The 25,493-nt window shown below is 36.4% G+C and overlaps 1 protein-coding gene across 1 annotated transcript in view; it reads right to left on the reverse strand.

The window, feature by feature from the left end:
• NBAS (NBAS subunit of NRZ tethering complex) overlaps positions 1 to 25,493 on the reverse strand; it is a 3,380,746-nt gene that overhangs the window by 1,771,739 nt on the left and 1,583,514 nt on the right. Inside the window, exons 32-33 of the mRNA XM_044064792.1 lie at positions 13,204 to 13,317; positions 11,685 to 11,798 (exon numbers count right to left, since the gene is read on the reverse strand). Coding sequence (XP_043920727.1) covers positions 11,685 to 11,798; positions 13,204 to 13,317 — 228 coding nt within the window. The remainder of the gene's footprint in view (positions 1 to 11,684; positions 11,799 to 13,203; positions 13,318 to 25,493) is intronic.

Here is a 25,493-nt window from a genome sequence, read left to right on the forward strand (position 1 = left end):
AAGTTTTGTATTTCTTTGTCATGGGCATCAGTATTTTGAGAAATAGAGTCTATTTTTATTTCATTTTCTATTATTTTGGACTCTGATTTTTCCATTCTGGATATTATTTGGCTGAATGAGTCACCAAAGATTTGAAATTGTAATGATAAGTCCTTTAATGCTTGCTGGATAGGTAATAAGGCAGATTTTATGTCTTCCAGATTAGCTGGCTGGTCTGTCTTGGATTTATTTGTATTTTTAGAGTTGTCAGTTTGTTTAGTTGTCTTTTGTCTTTTTGAAGTTGTGTCTTTCTCAGGTGAGGCTAGTACTGAGAATTTGGTCTTAGTTGTTGTTGTTTCCATATTATTTTCCTCTTTTGACATCTTGCTGTATAGTGTTTTACCAATCTTGCAGTCAGATGCAGGGCCTTAGTAGCACATTGCTTAAGCTGTTTCAGAAATCTTAGTTAATCCTGCTGTTTCTGAGCTGAATCTGTCACTTTTTCTTCTTCTTTTGTTGCTGGATGATATTAGCAGTAAATATCTACAGTTATTTCTGTATTATTAATTCTGCGTTGCCTTCTGGGTTTGTTTTAATCCAGGGTATATCGAGACCTAGGTGATAGCAGTGCTCACAGAACAGCGGCCATTTTGAACTCCCAGTTTAATTTAATTTAAATTTTGCAAACATACAAAGTCTAAAATATTTGTATGGACTAATTAGTTCAATTCTAGTTTGTGGAGTACTGTACATGTTAAAATATTTGAAGGAACAGGTAGCTTTGTGGAGAAGTACATTAAATGTATGGTTGTGTTTAGCAAGTGAAGAAAAAGCGCAGTTAGGAGGCTTGAAAGTTTGAAATTACTGTGGATCATAACAGTATAAGCAGCTACCTGGGCTCTAGTACTTATTGGTTGACAAAGCAGTGACGTGGTACTATAATGGGGAGAGTGACTATTCTCAATTAGTAGTGTATCAGTAGCTCAAGGTACTAAATTCTGACATGTAGTCCAGCTTGGAGGAAACCTACTCAAGGATAAGGAAAACAAACTTGGTGAATAGAACATATACTACACCAACAGTCAGATCAAATCACCTGTGTCTATATAGTGCACATTGCAACCCCATCCTGGAATGCCAAATTTTAAAGAAACTCAAGAATTAAAAAAAAAAAGTTAATAAAACGCAACAGCTAATAGCAATTATCCTTATAAAACTGTCTTCAGTCAACAAACTCGTGAACTAGCGACTCTCTCTCTCTTCTATCACCGCACAATAAAGCAAATTTAGTTCTAACAGTCAGACCACAAAAACAAAGCTTAAACTCATAAAAAAGAACATGAATCAGATAAGAACTGCTGAAATAATTTAAAACTAGTAAAAAGCAAAGAAAATCACTAGCACCACTTATCCATTTGTTGTGAGGCCTGGAAACTAGCAGCAGACAGATTTAGGACAAGTGTCAAGGATTCAGAAAAAGATCTCTGAATTCAATAGCCAATAGCAATTATACTTATAAACGTTTCCCAAGCAATCAAAACTTTCAAAATAGACTTGGTTTCTTCTCTCCCTCCCTAAATAATAAAAAGATAAATAGAATTTCAGTCTAACAGCTAGACCACATAAATAGCAAAATATAGTGCAGCTATAAACTGCAACTTGTCAAAATAAGAGCTTAAGAGAGCATGAAACACTTAGCTTCATTGTTACAGGGTATGAATGAGGACAGTGATAAGCAAAATAACTCAAACTGATACATCAAGGAAAATCACGAGAAGCACTTATCCAGTAGTTGCAAGGCCTAGAAACCAGCAGCACATTATCTGGAATAATTCATTTCTCTATTTCTGATTTTGTTAACTGGGTTATGCCCAAAAAGAGAATGGAATAAATCCTGCCATCAAACCTGTCCATAGCCATGGGCTTTTTGTCCTGGGAGTCATAACGGTCAGGTGCTGGAATTTTAGGACCCTTAGCCAAAAAAATCATACAGAAAACTGCTTTTGTCTGCTGGATCAAAACGAAGAATCACTCCTAGAATGGTCGCCTTTTATGGTACAAAAAGCACATAATTTGGATTTGTCTACTATGCAAAAAAGGCATCCTTAATAACAGGCTCTGGCAAGGGAATGGAATAACCCAGTTTCACTTCAGCCACCTCAAGCTGTTCTGATAAGTATTCAGTTAATTCTTAAGTGACAGACCTGGAACAAATGAGCACACTCCAAGGTGGACCTCATGATCAAAATGGCCTTCCTAAAGAGTTGTCAAGAGGGATGGCTGTAGCAGAACTGGAGGAATCGTTTTTCTATTTTTTTAAAACAGACATTTCTATTTCCTCTGGCTTTGCAATAGGAAAAGGAGAGATCTCTTCTATTATACCCTATCTTCTAAGTTAATCCAGCACCCCCAGTGCAGGGATTGGGTGGGGGTAGTTTAAGAACGAGGTGAAAGGAAATGTTAGGCTGGCAACAGATATGTTGCAAGTTTGGTGTATGAAAAGGATGTACCAATAGCAATAGCAGTACTAGGTCTGTGCCAACAGTATGAGGCCTATGGCTGGAATGGAAGCTACACAAATAGTTATTTTAGGCAACCCTCTAAAGTTGATCAGGTTCTTAAAATCTAATCCAAAAACAGGAATGGCAATGGCTTGAATATAGGTAGGCCAGTATGGATTGATCTTACTTTCTCAAGTTCAACTTCAACTTTATTTTAGTCCTATATTAATAATACGGTAAAAAAGAAAAAGCAGAATACATTAAAAAAAACAGGAGCACTGAACATAGAATGAAATGGTGCAAAAACTATCATGTTGAAAGACAAGACAACACAATAAAACATTAGCAAAGACAATAATGTTGCTTGAGATTAATAAACTAACAGCATCAGTGATGAAGCACTCTCTTTCTTGATATACATACATACATACACATACACACACGCACACAAACACACACACACATATATATATATATACATACATACATACATACATACACACACATACATAAACACACACACACACATCACCAACAACCCCCCTTTTCCCATTTTCTTCATGGGGTTGGGGTGTGGTGTCATCCACAAGAATCTTTCTTGACTCAGTGCCACTCTCCTACTTTTCTCGATAGTCAAGCCTGACTGTCGAAGGTCTTCTCTCACACAATCCAGCCCTCTCTTTGCTGCATGCCCTTGTTTCATCTTGTCTTCTTCATGTTTCTCACAAATAATTTTCTCCAGATTGTTCTCTGCTTTTTCTACCTGTGCCTAAACCACTGTAATCTGTTATCTTTTCTGCAACTGGAGCTACTTGGGCTGCTGCTCTGATGTCCACATTTCTTCCTCCCACAGTGTGTATCATATCACCCATCTCAGGTGCTTCATCTGAATCACCTTTAGTTTCTTCAGTTGCTTTGCCTTCACTGCCCAGGTTTTTGTACCATACAGAAGTACTAGTGGCACCACTCTTTTATACTCTTTACAGTTCAATTTCTTTGGCATTCGTCTGTAACATACACTACCTCTGATATTCTCTGCCACTTGGGTGCAGCCCCTCTGATTATAGTTCTAACCTCCACATTCAGACTGCCTTTCTCGTCAATCACCCCTTCCAGAAACATGAAGCTGTTATCCTCTTCCATTATTTTCCCCTCTATCTCAATCTTCAGCTTATTCTGCTTTCTCCCATTTCCTGCCATTACAACAGTCTTATCTATACTCATTTTCCTGCTGTGTGCATTCAGTGTAACATTTCATTCCTTTATCATTTGCTGAAGTTCTTTGTTCAGAGTCTGCTTGTTATGCCATATCAACTGCATAAAGCATCTTTGTTGATCTGTCTTCTCCGGTCTGTTCGTTAATGAGGTCCATCACCAGTGGGCTTAGAACTAAATCTTGATGAACTCCCACTCCCACTGGGAACCCCTCGGTTCATATTTGTGTTGCTGGTCTTTATACACAGCCTGCACTAACTCTACCAATGTTTCTGGGACTTCAAACCACTGCAGGACTGCTCAAATCAGCTTTCTTGAGACTCTGACATATGCTTTCACCAAGTCTAGGAATGCCCAGTTGGACACTTTTCTCACCTCTAGCTACTTCTCAACTATCTGCCACGCTACAGATATTGGGTCAGTTCTACTGCATCTTGATACGACTCTGAACTGCCCATCTACTATCTTATTCTCTATTACTGTGCGTATTAGTTTATCAATTACTTTTCAGCACTTTCATGCAGTGTAACAGGAGTTTGATGCCTCTATACTTCCAACAATTGTCACTCCCCCCCTTTTTCTTATACACTATTACTAGAATGCAGTGCAGTTCAATTAAAACTGGGACATGTAAGCTCACTACAGTACTGAATATGTACACTGAAGCATTGTGCAATATAACTGCAGTACACTGCAAGACATTTGCAAGCATACAAGGTTAGAACCTAGGCAGTGAAACAAAGTAGTTAAAAGTTGTACACATACAGGCAGGTTGCAGTCAGTTTAGGGCATATACAGTGAAGCACTGTGTGGTACATTAGAGACTGTCACATAGTGGTTGCATACAAGGTCAGAAATGTTATTGTCATGTGCTGTATGGTCAACACGATATAGTAAAACAAAACAGTTGCACAGATGATCATTGAAATATGGTAATAAAAGTGTAAAACAGGTCATGTGGAACAGTTGAAAAAAATCTCTTGTTAAAAGGATGCCTTGAAGCCCATAATCTCAGAGACGTCTAGAAAGGCATTTTCATCACAGTAGTGGAAATTCTTGGGGAACTGTGACCAGAAGGAGCTGTGCAGCACCATAAACCTACATGTGGATCTATTTCAGAAATGCCAGCTGCCTAACTCTAGACAGTCAAGGAGCCAAGAACCTGACTACAGGTTTATCCGGAGAATAATAGGATGTGGTCTATCAAAAAGTGAAGTATTTAACATAACTGTAAGTAAGTAGCAATTGAACTAAGCAAGTATATATTGATTTTATTTAAGTTTGAAGTGAATTCAGTGAAGCTAGTTTGTGGTGAAGGGGAGGATGCCCCAGGATCAATCTGGCAGGAGAAGCAAATGGCACCTCAGAAAAGATGCATATCAAGTGTGAATGTAGTACCAGTATTCATTTAACTAAGCCAATATTGTACTTTTCTATTTTTGGTCCTTAACTTTAGCATGAGGGAGGTGCCAGTCTGGGGAATGCCAGGGCACCAAATGAGCTGAGAATAACTTTATTTTATTCAACCTAACGAAACTGAATGGTTCTAGCACATGTTATATACTGGGCAGGTGATTTTGGCAAACATAGTCTGGTCACTAAATACTGAATGCACTTATTTTTTCATTCCTGCCTTGAAGCCTGCAAGTGCATATTATTTCTTAGTTAATCCCCCCCCCCCCCGCAAACACAAAACTGTTGCAATCTTCAGTGTTTACCCCCATCAAAAAAGAGACAGAAAGAAAAGAGACGTTACCATAAAGCTGGGATCCTTTTCATCCTAGTCCTGCAATATTACTAATGGGAAATGAACCGTTTATTAGAGCTAATCCAACCTTCTGCTAGTGCTCCTTGCCGCAAACTATCTCAGAAAAATCTCCCATGAACAACACTTGCCCTAAGACTGACTTTGCTGACTAATACCAATAGGGCCTGGGGAACAATAACATCAAAGTTTGCAAAGTACTAAAAGGGGGAGACAGTAGAGTGTTTGTGGAAAATGATTACACTCTGTACACCAGGCAGAAGAGGAAAAATGTATTCCACAAATCAGGGAATGTAAAGCAGCAGACATGAGATTCAAACTGTTATACCCAGCTATCTTCAAAACAGTGTTTCCTGGAAGTATAAAATCATTTCTGATGAAGAGCATGCTAAGGAGAAAAAAGCAACAATTTGTCAAACAAACGGTGAACTGTGAAACAGAAGGAGAATCTGCTTCTTGTTCTTCTGCTAATAAAGACCACAGAAAGACTGTGCCCTTTTCTGATGTTTCAACTGAAAATGCTTTAGATACTGAAAAAAGCACAAGAACTGACTAGAAGAACCGACAATACATTGGTAAGGAAGCAGATATCTGACTTGGGAGACGGAGATAAACAGGAATAAAACCAGCAACTCTTGAAATTGACAAATACATGTGGGATTACAAGGCATTAATTATAATTGTGAAACAAGACAAGAAAACCTGGAAATACTGCACTTTTTTTACTTTGTTATACTTGTAGGGAACTCTGAAGCATATGCCCTACTTCATGTCATTAATGTTTGAAATAACAGTTAGGAGAGGGGAAAAGGAGGGAGAAAGTTAGCTGTAAGAAAAACAAAATGTTGTTCTTAGCAGTTGCATTTTTATAATGCACAATATAATCTGCATACTGTAAAGTAAAGCTTTCTCAGTTATTTTCAAGTGTAATAGGGACACCAGAGTAAAGAGGTGCCATTGTGTTTTTTTTACTTCTTCTCCCTTTCTCCTTGTTCAGTTTTAAGAAATGTAGGCACTGCAATGTAAAAAAAAAAAAAAAAAAAAAAAAGAGCGTGATACAAGAAAAATCGGTGTGTCGTTTCTCATTCTTGCATAGGGGAATGACTGGATTAAGGCCCTTGGCTTGATCTAGTAAGTTTTAAGAGAAAACAAATAAATAAAAAAGAACATTGAAAATAATAAAGCTTTCCTCTAGCAAAATAAATAAATGTTTGTAGAAGCAACTCTGTATCCACTTCTCATGTCTCCATGGAGACAATTTGATAAAGAGCAATAAAAACAGAATACCTCTTTATTTCAATGGCTAAGAGATAATGTCTTCTGAAAACATTCAAGTGTTTTCCCAATTTGGGAGAGCAATAAAGATAAGACAAAACCAGAGAGCAATTAGGAGAAGTACAGGCTGTATATCATGCATCTTAGCATGGATAACCTTCCTTTTAAGTTAACCTATATCTGTCAGTGTAGCTGTCAGTTTGGGACAGTTGTTCCTATTAGAAAGGTAAAACTTCAATATTTGAAGATGTACAAAGTTTTGCGTGCTAGTACTAATTTTTTGTTTGTTTGTTTGGTTTCTCTTCAATAAAACTAAAAGTTTTTTAAGATGTGACATAGGCTCAAATGGGTATGACAAGAAACAACTGTACAAAAGATCAACCTGTATGCATGTAACACAAAAGCTGAAAGCTAGATACTTAACAAAAAACTGTTACACATAAAAGGTGGGAATAATAACTTTTTAACATAAGGATGCTTTCTATATTATCTTTAAATGTAAATGGTCTCACAGATATACACAAAAAGAAAGAGCAGTGAACTATATTAAAAATGTAGTGTGCAAATAGCTATCTTACAGGAGACATATTTGGAAGTAACTGAACACATGAATTTGATAAAGAAAGGTTTTAAGGATGACTACTCTTTGGAATACCTGGGTCAAAGGAAAACAGGAGTACTTATAAAAAGAAAAGAATGGTAGATTTGTAATGCTAAGGGGCTACTGGCAAGGGAGAAGGATTACACTGGCATGTATTTATACTCCACCTAAAGCTGTTAAAATGGTGCATAAGAAAATTCTAGGAAAATAATTAGCTTTGAACAGGGAATATTACTTATAGGTGGGGACTGGCACTGGATTTGCAGCAGTAAAGATGTGCCTGGTGGGCCCAGAAGGGAAAATACAACAAAGAAGAAATTTATGAAAATATTTGGCATGGAAGATGAGAATTCAGTACTAGGAGTTCAGAGTCGTCATCATCTTCTTTCGGCTGTTTCCGTTAGGGGTCGCCACAGCAGATCACCTGTTTCCATTTCTTCCTGTCCTCTGCATCCTGCTCTGTCACACCAACCACCTGCATGTCCTCTCTCAACACATCCATAAACCTTATCTTAGGCCTTCCTCTTTTCCTGTTACCTGGTAGCTTCATCCTTAGCATCTTTTTCCCAATATACTCAGCATCCCTCCTCAGCACATGTCTAAACCAATGTAATCTTGCCTCTCTGGCTTTGTCTCCAAACCTTCCAACCTGGGCTGACCCTCTAATATACTTATTCCTAATCCTGTCCACCCTCGTCACACCCAGTACTAGGAGTTCGGAGTGAATTTACATATTATTCCCCAAGACACAAAAACTGGGCTAGGCTAGACAGAACTTACATTTCACAGAAACATGCATTTAATTGAATGTTTTGATATGCATCCAATAACTATTTAAGATCACATGGCAACTAAAATAAAAATGCAAGGTAATGAAATAAAAATGAGACACTGGCACTTTCCCACCTATCTGTTGAAAAGTGAGGAATTTAAGGAATAAGTACTGGAAATTATTCAGGAGTTATTAGACAATATAAAAGTTTCTTCTGAAAATATAGCTAGCGAGTGAGATAAAATTAAAGTGGAGTTTAAAAGAAGGATGGAAATAAAAGAATGAGACATATAATTAAGAAGTAACAATAATTATTTAAGGAACTGATAAATGTTAAAGTATTGCACAATGCATGAATCTCATGGAACAACAGGAGGAGCAAATGCAGAATGATAAACAGAAAATAGGATTACCTCAATAATATGCATGATTTTAGAAAGAATGCTGTTAAGCAACTGTTTCTAATAACAACTCCAGAGCACAAAAACATTTAGAACAATGACTTAGGAAGAGAAAGTAGAAAGGGCTGTTGTCATGTTTAGTGTGTCTATAACAAGAGACCCTGTAAAGGTACTAGAAATATTTCAGAAATTTTATGAAACTCTGTACAAAGCAGAGATATACAGAAATCAAGAGAAGGTACAAATGGAAATGTTTATGGAAGAATTAAATATGCCAAGGTTAGAGACAGATGACGCTCAATTACTAACAGGATAGGAGCAGATGAGATAAAAATAGTGATGTATAATCAATAGATGGTATACCTGCTGAAGATTGGAAACTAGGATGGAAAAAAACTGATAGAGATCTGGAAGGTTTTGTTTAACAGTATTTTAAGAGGAGGAGAATACCGACATCCTAGAGGAAAGCAGTGGTGGCTATAATACCGAAAGAGAGTACAGACCCATCAGATCAGGCATAGTATAGGCCAATTTCAATACTAAACCGTGATTATAAAGTGTTTATGTCTATAATGTTTAAAAAAATGGCAAAGGTGATACCAAAACTGATAGTGTGGCTTTGTGGAGGGGAGGCAAACATCTGACAATATTAACAGAACACTGACAATACAGAGGGAAGCTGAATGTAAGAAAATACAACTGTTGTTGGTGGGGATTGATGCAGATAAGCATTTGACACAGTAAGCTGGGAGCAGGGCAATGGAAGCATTTGCATTCCCTGACACAATTTTAAGGTTGATTAGGATGATATATGAGAGATCGGGGTGAAAATTAAAGTGGGTGGGTTCCTCTCTGATAATTTCTGTTTGAGCAGAGAAACCAGCCAGGGGTGTCTTCTTTCCCCTTTGTTATTTGCATTATATTTAGAATCACTGGCAAAGAAAATAAGGGACTCAGGAATTCAAGGATATAATTGGTATGGTAGTCATGAAAAGCTCATTTTGCAGATGATATTATTTTATACCTAATAAAACCCAAAAATGACATTTTAGTGTTGTGGAACATTTTACTTAGTTTCATTTTTTTTTTTTTGGGATACACAATTAATGAATCTAAAACAAAGGCAATATCTGTAAATTACATACCCACACACAAATTGGTTCAGCAGTATCTATATTTCTGGGGACGTGATAAAATGAAGTACTTAGGAGTATGGATTAAAAAGGATTCTGGTGTGGCAGCTAAGGATATGTGGGAAGAAACTAAACAAAAGAAAATACAAAACTGAGAAATTGGAAGCTCTGTTACATGGCTATGGATACCAAGAAACAAGCAGTTAAAATGCTTTTAGTCCATTTAGTTTACACAGGTCAGGCATACTTTTATCAACCAGAAGAGAAATTGTGGATAGCAATTAATAAAGAACTGAAGAATTTTATTTGGGAGGTGAAGAAGCAAGAGTGAAGTGGTTTAAGCTGATTTTTCCAATAGAACAAGGTGGTTTGGAATTACCCAATTTGAAGGGATATTTCAGAGCTACACAATTAAGGCTCCAATACATAGAACAAGCAGAAAACTACAATTCAAAGAGGAAAGGCATGATGATGAAACAGGGGGAACTCAGGAAACAAAGAGAGACTGGGATTTTGGATGCAAATCCATACGGAGAATAATAATGACCATACAGAGTATTATATTCATAAGGTAGCAGAAAGTATTCTAAGACCTAAGGCAAAACGGAAATGGAGAAAGGAGATTCTACCAACAGGGATGACTTCAATTAGGGATACAGACAATAGGCAAGAGGGGGCTGGAATCTATTGGACAAAACTGGAAAAAGAACCAAGTTATTGGGAGCAATAATTAGAGAGGGAAATGTAACAGAATAAGAAGAGGCCAAGAATGTATTTGGACTGTAGACTAGAGATTGCATTCTCTATCAAGGATTGATGTCAGAGTAAAGGAATCAGAAAGAGAATGGCCTACACATAGTAAGGTTTGCTGAGTCTAATTATGGTGGCTGCCAAAAAAGCAATTACTAGAAAATGGAGATCAAAGTCTAAACCAACTTTATTAGAAGTAGTGAATATAGTAACAGAGGTAAAACAAATTAAATTGGTATCTTTAGTAAAGGGTAACAGCAAATTATATAAAAAATGGGAACTGGGGGAATAACACATGCAGAGGAGTTTGACTGACAATGACTGGAAAGATAAGTGATGTATAATATTTGCAACTAAAATTATGTCAATATGGTTTGTTTTCATTTATATAAATGTATGATTGTCTATGTGATAACTGATTACTTAATAAAGATGTTTCTTGTTTAAAGGGAAAAAAACAGACACAGAGAAACATACACACACATCCACCAAAGATAAAATGCTGGAGCATTACCCAATCAAGAAAAAGGCCAATACCACACCACATCTCCAGTTAGACGCAGCCCAAGCCAAAAAAAAGTGTTTCTCATTCCCACTTCTCCCAGTCAACTATTCTGAAACAATGCCCACTACGCAAGTCAGGGTTTCAGCATTTTGTATCAACAGTGGGCTCAGAAAATAGTCTTCTCACAGTAACCACTCACTCTTCTGTCACCAAACTGACAATTTATGGGTAATATTAACATTTTGCAGTCATACTTAATGGGATGTTTTTTCTGAAATCATTTATATTCTTAACTAATCAGGTATGTGCACTTCAAAAAGATGCAAACAGCAGATGTAATACTGGAACCAGACATACAAAGATCATTTACACATGATGCAGCAGTGGCCAACTCCATTAAAGTTACTCATAAGCTGTACCTGGGAAAAAAAGCCACATAAGCCTTTTCTGATCACAAAATGAAATAGGAAGACACAAGCACAACAAACAAAAACAAGACTACATAAGTTCACGTGGAGCTGTTTAGATATATTTAAAAAGTCACCAGCACTTGAACCTTATACAAATCTTTAACATCAATGAAGAAAATGATCTTGGCTGTTCATATAACAGTTATGCCACTTCAATTTTTATAAAGTACAGTGACTGCAAATACTAGGGTTTCCACTGGAAGTATACCTACTGTTTCACACTCATATAAAGCATAGTCTCATCCAAATAACAACTGCCTGTTGTGTGACTAACTTGGGATGTACAAATGCAAAGAAATGCATGTTTTATAAATCACCTGCTGCCATGAGTTCCTGGCAATGGATATTGGCTGCCCGGTAATCCTGACACCGAAGAGCTTGCTCAGCCAGTAACATCAAAACTTGACCTTTTCTTCTTGGTTGGTCATCTCCTGAAAACAAATGCACCACTGTTTAATAAAAGGAAATGCAAGAAGCATTATATGCATTACTCCACTTGCCATCTTTTCAATTACACATTCTGTTCCTTTTTAACTTAATGTAATCATAGTTTAACTACATGCAAGCACACACAGTCTTAGATCAGTGTAAAAAAATGCTTAGTACTGTCATAGCACAGGATCTTTACACGTTTTCTTGGCAACCTACTGGAATGTCTAATTTGCAAGTATTACACTTTATTTTGCTGATATACCAGAAAAAGGAAAAGGAGTAATAACAGGCAGTTACTCTGATAATCCCACAACAAATACTGCTTTGCCCTTTCACATAAGCATCCTGTATCATTCTTTCTCTGAAGGTAGTCCTATAATACCACCTGAGGGTTTATCCTGGACGTGATTGGGCTGTGCCTAATATATCTAAGTAAAATTTTAAGCTTCATTCACAGTAGCTCAAGTGCAGTATCCCCACAGGTCTCAATATCTGTACTGATGGTGGTGGTATTGCTACTACTGTCCTGTTCATCCTTTTCAAAAAGCTCAACACACTGATGAATTACTCATTCAAGCCTGTTGTGCCACCCATTCTGGGAGAAAAGAAAGGCAAGCAAATATCTTGGACCCAAATATCAGTAACATACACACCTCACAACTGCTATGGTTTATGCATAGCACTGTGATTTCTGCCCACAGATTTAGGCTTGTTCCTACAACAGTTACTGATGCTCTTCAAAACCAAGTCCTACTTAAAGTAACATACATAAATAACTAGGACTACACAAAGATTAAGTAGCATTAATTATATGAGCTCTAGTACCTAAAAACCATCTAATAACAATGTGCTTCTCTTTCTGACCTTCTACTATGATTTTTAAAGGCCAGCTCTAAGATTTGAATGCTCAAAGGTTGAGAGGTATGGAGTATATTCTAAAGTACAACTTACATGCAAACTAAGTTTTAGTCAGGAAACATAAATTGTGTGTACACCAAAAAAACTGCAATGAAGTAAGGATGTGAAACAATTACTGTGCAACATATCATTAACGTTTTCAGATGCATATGCAGCAAAAAAAAAAAAAAATAACAGACAAACGTACAATGTGAAGAACTATTCTACACAACTAACAAGGCTGCTAGGTTTGAAAGAAATGATACAAAAAACTATTAAGCTGTTCAGTTTCTCATCTGTGACAAATTCTGAAACAGCTGACATAGTAGTAAATATAAATAACCAACTTAAATACTACCCATTAGTGACAGGTTGACTGTTAAAAGATGCAACGTCTCCTTAAAGACTTTCCCCCCAAGGGTTCACTTTGCTGGCATCTTTAAAAATGCATGTTAATAACTAAACCAAAAGTGACTAAACAGAACCTGAATTAAATGGTATTTATACCTGAAACTCTCAGAAGATCAGCAAGGACAAGGAGTTTTCCAGATTGTTTATAAGCAGTCGGACACTGAGAAATGCACTCTTTGATAAGGCTCAAGCGATCAGAGCGTAAACGAACTGTGTAAAAAATAACAATAAATGCACTTAATATTATACAAGAATAAATTCACTTTCTTTTAAATTTCTGTTACCTACCAGCACTTAAAACAATAAGAACACATTACACTGTTTTAATCTTTTTTCTTCAGAGCAAAATAGAGCAGTGGTTTGTCTGCTACATGGTAAGAGAGTTATATGTTTAAATGAACACTTCTGTCATACCTAAAATCTTGTGAGCTCACCTACAAATCCATCCTTATGAATTATATATATATATATATATATATATATATATATATATATATATATATATATATATGCAGCAACCCTGAAGCAGAAGATGAAATTAAACTTGACAAAACGGCTGACTGACATTCTCTTCTCTTCTATAGAGCATAACCCTGAACAAGGAACCAAGGATTTATGTGCCATCTGTCAAGAAAGGTCATATGAACAGGGAATGCATATAAAAGCAGATAAAAAGCTGTATTTACAGAAAGGGTATAATTAACTACCCAAAGTCTGAAGGATTACCTATAGTTCTATTGCTATAGAGAAAAGGCAATTAACTACATCACAAAAAAAGATGTTCAATCGTAACAGTCATACTCAGATAAGTAGTACAAATTTAACAGTGAGGATTGCAGATGCAGCATTATTCACAGTATCTGGGAATTAACCACAAGCGAATGTCCAACTGAGCATATCAAAACAATCCTGTCTTGGTTTGTGATTTGTTGTGGAGTTGACTGGTAAGAGCAGTTTTATTTGAATTTATATTACATTTATTATCACTATTTTTAACTGTTTGTACGTAGGAAGATACTGCTTATTAACAAGCTTTAATTTGATTCATATTTTGTTGTTTTTACCTTTAGTTTCACTTTTGGTTGTGAGAAAGGGATAGGTTTTGGACAGGCAAGCTCTAGCTGCCACAAGGGGCCTAGACAGCTATAAATTTACACAGACTGCAGAGAGGAAAATTCTGAGCATATCAAAACAATCCTGTCTTGGTTTGTGATTTGTTGTGGAGTTGAATGGTAAGAGAAGTTTTATTTATTTTTACTGTTAAAAGGAGGTGCGACTGTGAGCTATAGTGAACAGAAGCTGCTGCACGTAAAGAAATTACAACTTTATTGTATTTTATTATTTAGTTGGATATTGCTGGTATAATTTTTGTCATAGAAGTTGATTTAAGTTCCTCTGAATTCTTGGCTACTGACTTTGTGTAATTTTTTCCTTTGCAATATTTTATTCAATTAAAGCTGAATATCTTCTTCTCTTTCGGCTGTTCCCATTATGGGTCGCCACAGCGGATCATCTGTTTCCATTTCTTCCTGTCCTCTGCATATTGCTGTGTCGCACCAACCACGTGCATATCCTCTGTCAACAGTCCATAAACCTTATCTTAGGCCTTCCTCTTTTCCTCTTACCGGGCAGCTCCATCCTTAGCATCCTTTTCCCAATATATCCATCATCCCTCCTCAGCACATGTCCAAACCAACACAATCTCGCCTCTCTGACTTTGTGTCCAAACCGTCCAACCTGAGCTGACCCTCTAATATACTGATTCCTAATCCTGTCCATTATTGTCACACCCAGTGCAAATCTTAACATCTTTAACTCTGCCTCTTCCAGCTCTGACACCTGCCTTTTTGTCAGTACCACTGTCTCCAACCCATACAACATAGCTGGTCTCACTACTCTCTTGTAGACCTAACCTTTCACTCTTACTGGTACACGTCTGTCACAAATCACTCCTGACACTCTTCTCCACCCATTCCACCCTGCCTGTACTCTCTTTTTCACCTCTCTTCCACACTCACCATTACTCTGAACTGTTGATCCCAAGTAATTAAACTCATCCACCTTTGCCAACTCTACTCCCTGCATCCTCAGCATTCCTCTATTAAAGCTGAATATGGATGTCTTAAATGAGTATGCAATTAACTATTTGCTAATGCACAAGTATCTTGTACAGTGTAATAAATGCTATGCATATTTAAAGGTAACAGCTGATAACACTGGTGATCTTTGTTCCTCGTGTCAAAAGTTGGAAGATTTGCTTACCACTGTTAGAAGCAAATCTCGACTTAATGATGATGACTGCACATGTGCAATTGGCATGGCGTGGAGAACTGTTACATCATATATTAATGACTGGACTGATGAACTAAATAATGTTAGGCATAGAATAAATAGAACAGATTTAGGAAATGATGCATCTATTTTCTGCAAAGAACATTCAACTCCTATGAAACATAATGAGGCCCCTGAGAACTATGGAATTGTGGATGCAAGTACACAGCAATCTGAAGATCCGGTTTGTTTAGAGGGAAACAAAAAAAGAAAGAAAGGAAGAAGTTCTCGACAAATAACAAGGAAGAAAAAGAAACTTACTAATGACTGTAAAGGAAAGAGAATACTTAGTAAAAACAACACTGTTTTGTTATGTAACACACAGTTTACAGGGAAGGATGATATTTTTCTATCAGAAAACCTTCAGTCTACAGAAAAAGGCATCACCTTTCCAATGGAAAAGGTAAAACAAAGAGGCAAGGGGCAGGTGAAAAAGAAGAAATCAAAACTGAACGTGGAAGGAATGAAGATTACTGTAAGAAAAAAGAAGAGAAAGACAGATGTTGACTACATGGCTCAAGCTGTGGATTTACAATGCCAGCTGGATGAGAATTTAATACACAATGAAAACAGTGGAATTAATAAGACTAATAGTGATGAAGATCTATCTTTCATAACAATTGATAGAGCAGAAATGACTGTAATAGAAGCTGGAGATTCTTCAGAGATGGTCAGCAAAGATATTCTTGTAACTGGAGATTCAGTTATTAGAGGAACTGATACTTATATTTGCAGAGACGATAATGAACATCGAGTAGTGTTATGCTTGCCAGGAGCAAAAATAGAAGATGTGAAACAAGCCTTGGAATGCCTTAATGTAAGGAAGTATGGATCTGTTTTTATTCATGTTGGTACAAATGATGTCACCAAAAAAGATTCTCTGACTGTCGGGAACTGACAGCCCTCCTAGATTATATAGCTTGTACTGGTGTTAGGACATATTTTTCACAAACCACCTATAGAAAGGATGGAAAAAATGTCCTGTTTTAAAAAATGGAAATGTGTAGAGCATCCAAGCCTTCTTTTGGGCACACGTGTTCAGACAGGTTGGTGTGCATTTGTCTAGATCAGGGAAGAGAATTTTTGCAGCAGATATTTTGCAATATTTGACAAACACTAGCCAGGATTTTTGCCATGTCAAAAATGTAACAGTTCACAGATAGCAACATTTGATGCATCTCTGATGGTTGTTAATGCTAGGAGCATTAATAATAAATTTTTTATTAGAAAATTTGCTACTTTCCCACAAGATTGATGTTACAGTTTGCGAAACATGGTTAAAGAACAATGACTAGAATCCAGTTCTGTCAGGGTATAAATGTTTTTACTGTAAAAGACATTCTAACAAAAAATCAGGTGGAGGTGTTATGATAGGGATTAAAGATAGCTATGAAACTTGTGATTATTACATGTTCAGTGATAACACCAATGCTATAGACTGTGTAACTGTGACAATAAAGACAACCCTGGAACATATAACAATTGCTGGAGTGTACAGACCGCCAAAGTCAAGTGCAGACCACCTAGAGGAATTCATACATTTCTTACATCAAACACAGGAGGAAGAATAATATTAGCTGGGGACTTAAATTTACCAGAAACACACTGGAATAATATTGATTCAACAACGTTAGTAAAGAAATTATTCACAGAGTATATTCAGGAACAACAAATGCTTCAGATTGTAAAAAAACTACCAGGGGACGGAATATACTAGATATTGTTTGTGTTCCTAAAGAAATTACTGTAACTTCAAGTAGAGTTTTACCACCATTGATGTGCAGTGATCATGGGGTCATAAAGGTTAACTTGTTGCTAGGCAATTCTGCCAAACTGAAATCTAAGCCAATGGACAGAAGGTTAATTACAGATTAAAGGGAAGCAAAACAGTTACAATATAAAACTAAGTGGAGTGAGGTGTTCAGTGCAAAAACTGCAGATGGAATGTGGAAAGTTTTGAAAGAGAAATTGAGTGCAAAAAGTAAAAAAAATGCTTAACATCAGGATCTAGGCACGCAACATCAGGGGGGTATATTTCCATAAGAACAAGATACCTGATTAAGGTGAGAGATAAAAAACATAAGAAATGGAAGAGAGGTCAAACTACAACTTTAAAAACTGAAATAAACGAGCTGGACAAACACATTAAGCATAGTGTTAGACAAGATCAAGAAAAATTTAAAGAAAATTTATATAAAGATATTGAGCATAATAGGAAACCTTTTTATAGATACAAAAGATGTGGAAGGAGTAAAGATACACAAACTGATAAACTGTGTGCAGATTCTAAAATGTATTCTCAGACAAAACAGATTATAGATATATTTACAAAATCTTATGCAAAACAGTTTGGCTCCACAAAAGGGATGGTAAGTTGTCCTAGTGACATCCAGGTAACCCCAGGTACTGGAATCAAATTAGATTATATTTTAAAAGAGCTGTGCAAACTGGATCCAAACAAAGTGCAGGGAGGAGACGGAATAAGTAACAATGACCTGAGAACACTTAAGCAATAACTTGCACTGCCATAACATCTATTATTCACTAGGTCATATAAATATGGGGAGATTCCTCAAGATTGGAGACATGCACTTATTAAACCTGTCTTTAAGGGAAAGGGGAGTAGGACAAACCCAGAATCATACAGACCCTTAAGTCTGCTTTCATGTTGTGGAAAAATAATGGAGAAGGTAATACTGGATAAGTTGTCAGAACTGGATAGGTTGGGACTTGAAACCATATATCAACATGCATATGTTAAAAATAGATCTATTACCACCTGTAACATGATGTTCTATAACAATATAATAGCTATGAATGAAAAATTGTGCTGTGATGTAATTTATATAGATTTAACTTCAGCATTTGACAGGGTCATGCACAAAACACTGATCAATAAATTAGTACAACTAAGTATTGATGTACTGTTGATAAGATGGATAGCTGCATGGCTTATAAATAGGACATGGCTAGTATCACACACCAACTGGACAGGTGAAATCCTTGGTTACAGTCAAGGGGTCCCACAGGGCTTGGTTCTAGGCCCTTACTTGTTTAGATCATATCCTTCAGACCTTACTTTTTCATCTGAGGTGTTCTACAGTCTATATGCTGATGACCTGAAATTGGGTAAACCAATTACAAGTGTTACAGATAAGGCATGTCTGCAAAATAATTTGACTAAATTGACAATTTGGGCACAGGAGAATAATATGTTGATAAATACATCAAAAACTAAGCATATGATATTTGGGAAACATAAACTGAAAGGTGAATATTTAGTACAGCACACAGTAACTGAAAGTGCAGACTCATTTAAGGACCTGAGTATATGGGTAGATTCAGCTATGAGTTTTTCTAATCATATCAACCAATTGGCAAATGATAGCTATAGAACTATAGATTGTATAAAAAAGATTTATAAAGTCTAGGAAATCAAACATAATGAAGTCATTGTTTGTTAGTTGCATTAGACCCAAACTTGTCAGATAACCTATGTAGAAGATTCTATAGGAATGAGAAGTGTACTAAATGGTTCTCTGACAGAGTAGCTGATGCTTGGAACAGACTACCAAATTACATTAAAGCAAGTACTAGTTTAAATTTTTTAAGAACAGCCTGGGCATTTATTATGGGAGCAAGTGTTTTGGCATATTGGCAAGCTAGAAGGGCTTTAATGCCCGTGCTTGAAACATTTGTATGCATGCATGTATGTACCACAATATAAAATGAGGCAAGGTGCCTGAAGTAACCAGAGACCAGCAAACAAACACAATTCAGGCACCACCAGTTGGCTGACAAAAGTCTCAATGTCCACAATGGTTTAAAAGAACAGCTGTTTATTCAGTAAATACACACAAACGCAACACTCTCCACAGCGTTTTCATCCGAGGACTTCATCAGATGTAAAAAAAAAAAACGTGTAACAAGCTGTTAATTTCCTTTTATACTCCCATAATCCCTTGAATTGAATAATTATTTAATGACATAATAATATAAAGAACAAAGTTAATTTAACCACAAGTAAAAATAAATCAAACCTAAACATTTTTATTTATTGAATTATCACTTAAGACATAGGCAAACATACATGGATAAAAGAAAAAAAAACATATTTCCAGTTACAAATATTATACATCACACATATTCTTTTGTATATTTTTCAATTCAATATTACATACAGTAATCAATTTCTGCCGTCCCTTAAACCTCACTCCTCCAAGAAAACATTATTCTGCATGTTTTACTCCCATAATTTCCATTTATTTAAATAATTTGCTCCTACCCTTCTCTAAAGATCCACTTCCATCACTTGCCATTTATTTTATCTCTGTTATAATATTGAATATTTCAAGTACAGTTGGCTTAGACTTTGATTTTTTTCTTTCTAGTAATTGCTTTTTGGGTAGCCATAAGATTTAAACTTAACAAGGCAGTGTTGTGTCTAGGCACTTCAGATCATGTATCGCAGCTCAAAAAAATAATTTTCTTAGTTACATCCATTTGCTCTCCCAATATTTCTGATACAGTACTCTGTAGGGAATTTTTAAAGTCAACTCATTACAATCCCAAAACTTATGTTCGCATTTACCTCTTTCTTCCCCATCATATCTCCAACATATGCCATCTACAAGAGGAAAAATTCTTTAGAGTCTGCTTGGGGTACATGCAAACACTTTCAAGTGAAAATTCTAAAGCTTCTAGACTTTGTAGTATATTTAGGAGCAAGACATATGTCCTCCCATTGTCTCCTTGTGAATTGCTTATCTAATCTCTCTCTTCCCAATCTTTTCTAACCACCTCTGATTGATTTCTATGCTTATTGTGCAGTATGTTATATGCCCTACTAATTACCCATTTTTAACAACAGCTTATGTTCTAGATTCAACTAAAAATACTACCTGAGCAAGTATTTCACTTAGGATTCCCCTATCCTTTTCTATATTCCTGTACTAAGATATCAATCCCTGCGGAAGGTAGTCTCTAGCCTGTAGTCCAAATGTCTTCTTGGCCTCTTCCCATTCTATCACCGTTCCCTCTCTAGTTATTTGCTCCTAATACCTTGGTTCCTTCGCCAGTTTTCTCCAGAAAACTCCAGCCCCCTCTTGCCTAGTCTCTGCATCCCTAACTGCAGTTATCCATATCGACAAAATCTCCTTTCTCCATTCTCGTGTTAGCATAGTTCTTAGAATACTTTCTGCTACTTGATGAATATAATATTCTGCGTGGCTGTTATTCTCTTTAAGTAAGTGTTTCCAAAATCCGACTCATTATTTCTTGAACTGCCCCCCCCCTTTCATCCTTTCCACTTTGAATTGCAGCTTTCTGCTTGTGTTATGCATATGAAGCTTAACTGTATAGCTCTAAAACATCCCTTCATATTAGATAATTCTAATCATCCTTCTTCTATTGAAAGGATTAACGTATCCCTCTTCACCCTTGACCTTTCTCTTCCCAGGTAAAAACCTTCAACTCTTTATTAATTACTGTCCACAACTTCACCTCTGGCTGATAAAATAAAATATGCATGACCTATATATAAAACTAAAGGGACTAAACATTTTCACTGCTTGTATCTTGCTATCCATATCCATAATCAAATAAAAGGGAAGAGGACACCCTTGACTGGTTCCTCTATTCAGAAAAAACTTGTCAGAAAGGAACCCTTTCACTTAAATTGCCTCTGATCTCTTATATATCCTAATTGACCTTATTATTTTATCAGGGATAGCAAATGCTTCCAATGCCCTACTCATAAAAGCCCAGCTTACTTCGGCAAATGCTTTCTGTGCATCAAGATCCAGCAAAAGCAGTGGTATTTTCTTATACTCTGCTTCCCTCTGGATCATTATTGTTCTATTGATGTTATCAATTGTTTGCCTTCCCTACACAAAACCACAATAATACACATCAATCAGTTTTGGCAATATCTTTGCAATGCTTTCAGCTATTATAGACATAAACATTTTATAATCATTGTTGAAAATTGAAATGGGCCTATAAGAAGATGGGTCTGATGGGTCATTACCATCTTTAGGTAATAAATGTTGCTTGAAATTTTATGGTAAGTTTAGATCAAGCCTGTATAAAGTTATCATTAAACAATAAACTTTAACTAATGTATATTTTTATTTAAATCTTTACGACTAATGAAGAATGGACATTTTGGTGAAATGACAAATGGACTACTGTTAACCGGCTGACGATCAGACAAGAGCAAAGTTAAGACTGGGAGGCCAGTTTGGGATGAGGGACAAGGGTCAGACATCACTAGAGATTTTTATCTCATTAAAGGAACACTCCACCCTCTCCTACAGTTTAACTCAATCTTTAGGTTTCTTTTCTCCCGACAATATGGTTTCAGCATTGTGTAGGTACCAGAAACCTGCTTGTATTTTTTAAAACTTTTATTTCCTTGCCGAGTCAAAGGAAGGGAAAGCCCACCTACTTTTTTTTAAGTTCAGCTTCTCACATACTTTGCAGAGGAGTTCATCTCCACCTGCATGTCTTATCGCATACACAGTTATATCTGTAGTTTAGCCTGTCAGCTACTGCTGTCAATCTTAGATGGGCAATTAATTCTGCTAATGTCAGGAACACAGCAGCTGATATAAAAAAAGACAGAAAGCTGTGGAACAATTTCCCGCTGTTTTTATTGCAGAGAGGAGAACTTAACACTCCGCTTTCATAGCAAAGCAAGTAATTAGATCAGACGGGTTTAAAGGCAATTGTCAACTCTTCTGACAACTTTACATAAGCAGCAACACAGTATTGAAATGCTAAGCTTTAAAAGTTTGCAATTTATAATAGTTTACATGTTAAGATAACCTAAATGTAGTATCAAAGATTTCTGTGACGTTTAGAGAGAAGTCAAAAAATATTTTTCTTGTAAAATATCAATGCATTTACCATTATCAAGTACCCACACACACAGGCCAGAACTGCAGAAAAAGAGACAGGTGGCAACCGTATAAACTAGGTACAATGATACTGTTCATAAAAAGGTCTTTTATGCTGTTTTGTGACATCCTGCCAGACAGGGATGCATAGCTGTTGCACGCAGATCCACTGTAAGTGATTCCCACTGACTGAGTCAGTTCTTACATTGTTAGAGTGCATGAGCATTTTGTAGTCCACAAAGGAAATGTGACAACTGATGGCAACCATAATACACAGCTGAATGTACTTTATCATGCATTTACTATGTGCCCTTGCATTAAAAACTCTAGGAAAAGAAATCAGAAGTACTTACCTGTGTTTAAATGCAGCAAGCAAGCACAAACACACACACACACACACACACGTACATTTAAACACAGTACTGCATCCCACACATAGTACTGTACATGCTACACACATTTTTACACACACACACACACACACATATATATATATATATATATATATATATATATATATATATCCATGTGTGTCTTTATGTGTAGATACCCATATGCAGTTACACAAAATTTCCATTTTGATTTGTTTTCCTTGAAAGGATATGAAGTACATACACACGCATATAATCCAGTTCTCCATTATATACTCATATGTTTTTGTACACATGTACTTTATACATATACACAAATACATATATATATATATATATATATATATATATATATATAGTTTCCCTTTATAATCTTAAAATACTGAAATCTCAAATTTCAGTATCTCGAAACTAATGAGGTGAATGACTCACAATCCCGAAATCCAAAAGCACGAAACACACAATCATGGACATACAAACACCACACAACATACACACCATTTTACCCACACCACACAAACTATATAACCCTACACTACATGTAATCAGGGGGGCTGTGCCCCCCACACCCCTCCACTTAAATATACCAACTCCGAGATTGCACAAACAGAAAAAAAAACCTCACACCCAGACATTCTACAGCCCTCACACAGACACACACACACACACACACACACACAAACATACACACACACACACACACACACACACACACACACATACACAAACACATACACAAGCACCAACACATCCAACCACTCATATTCATACTTCCACCTCCCTACCCTAACCCACACGTACAACTTACAACACTTGCATACACTCACTCACCATAAATTCCAGACACCATCCCATCCAAACACTTCATATAACGTATCTTAAATGCATAAGCGTGGATTTGAGATATTCGGATTCGCTCTTATGCACTTTTGCTATTTTGAAGTTTCGCCTTTATGTTCTCGGGCTAATGAAATTCGAGATTTCAGTATTTCGAGATTATAAAGGGAACCATATATATATATATATATATATATATATATGTATATATATATATATATATATATATATATGTATATGCGTGTGTGTGTGCAATATGGGTGCATACAATTAATTTTTTATAATTAACATAGTAGAATTAAGCATTATTAATGTATACATTCTAGTAAATGTTTTACTTGGTCATTGTAACTCTGGCTATGTGTTGCCCATGCAATCTTGGCCAATGTCTTTATGTCAATATTTTTTTCTTTGTAATGTTAAATGCATTTAATACTTGTTATTAGCTTTGCCAATGTAGCCCAAGTCGTGGCTGAAAAGGGTCCTGGGACTAGTTTACTATCCTGGTTACCAAAGTAAAAATAAATATGAAATAGAAAAAAAAGGAGGGTGAACATGACAGAAATAATTAAGGAACTAGTAAGCACATTTTAATTCTGCATCATTCATAAGATTGAAAAAAAACTTCAAACTAAGTCTGTCTGCTACTTGCCAATGCCTTCAATGGGGAGCCCTACTGCTTATCATGATACAGCAAGGATCGTTTACTGCAGTGAGGGTTTTCACACCTCATCATGAGAGTGCGGGGGATGGTATGTCACTTCTTTTAGGACTACACAAGACTCCCTTTACAAAAAACTGTTATTAACCTACTTTCTTTTGCTGGAAGATGAGGTGGAAAAGTTGATGTGGCGATCTCCTTCAGAAGCTTGAAGTTTCAAAACTTTGAACTTCAAAGGGCCGAGACAATAAGATCGAAGTTTTGAGACTTCAAACATTTTGACTGGAGATCGCCATACAGTGCAGAACGGGATATTTACCATTTTCCTTACTGCAGTGTGATCTCAGAGTTGGTATATTTAATTAGCAAGGGGTGTGGGGGTTGCAGGGAGCTTTCCCCCTGCAAAACCTTTAAAAAAAGTTTGTTTTTTATTTATTTTTTAATTAGGTTTTCGAAGTTTCAAAACTTCGATCTTAAGGTCTTGCAGCAAGTTCCCCTTTCAGAACACACCACTGTACAGCACTAAAAAGCCTGAATTGGTTATAAATGCCTCATCAACTAACATATACATACCTTCTTACCACCGATAAAATTATTCAGCATCCATCTGCCTGTCTAGCAATAAAAACATTCTACACAACTATGCTCCCAGTCGGTCAATGCAATCTAGTGACCAAAAAATCCTGTCTACAAACCTCTCAAATCTGCTGGGCATTGTCTATACTCATACAAGGTTGCTAAGGCCTGGAACTCCTTACCTGCATCCATCAGGTCCATAACCTCCCTCCCATCTTTCAAAATCACTATGAAAGACTTCCTAGTGAAAACCTGTCTCTGTTCTTGCTCAAAAGCAGGATAAACTATATCCCTAAATGCAAACAAGTACCTTTTCATTCCTTATACCTCCTTACTCTCCCTTCTTTACTTACTTCCTTACATCGATCAAATTCTCTTCTCTGACTTATTCTTTAAATATACCATAAGCCTATTTTTCCCTCACTTTGTATTGCAATTCCCATTTGTACTAGACTAACTCACCTTTAAAGGAGTCCCGCACCCACAGACTCAAAAAACATGTTTAAAACATCATGGCATGATGTTTCCTACACTTTAACAGCACTCTGGGATTATTTATAGGATTTTAAATATTTTTATATGTAATTCCAGACTCTGACCACCTGGAGGCGGGCATATTGAGGTGGTTTGGATAAATCAGGTTGCCATTCAGTATCCCAGAAATCATTGTTTGGCTCAAAAATGTTACATCATGCAGGCCTCCGTTTGTCT

This window comes from Protopterus annectens, chromosome 1.part0 (genome assembly GCF_019279795.1).
Source record: "Protopterus annectens isolate FY-2018-M chromosome 1.part0, PAN1.0, whole genome shotgun sequence".
In the NCBI taxonomy this organism is placed as follows: Eukaryota; Metazoa; Chordata; order Ceratodontiformes; family Protopteridae; genus Protopterus; species Protopterus annectens.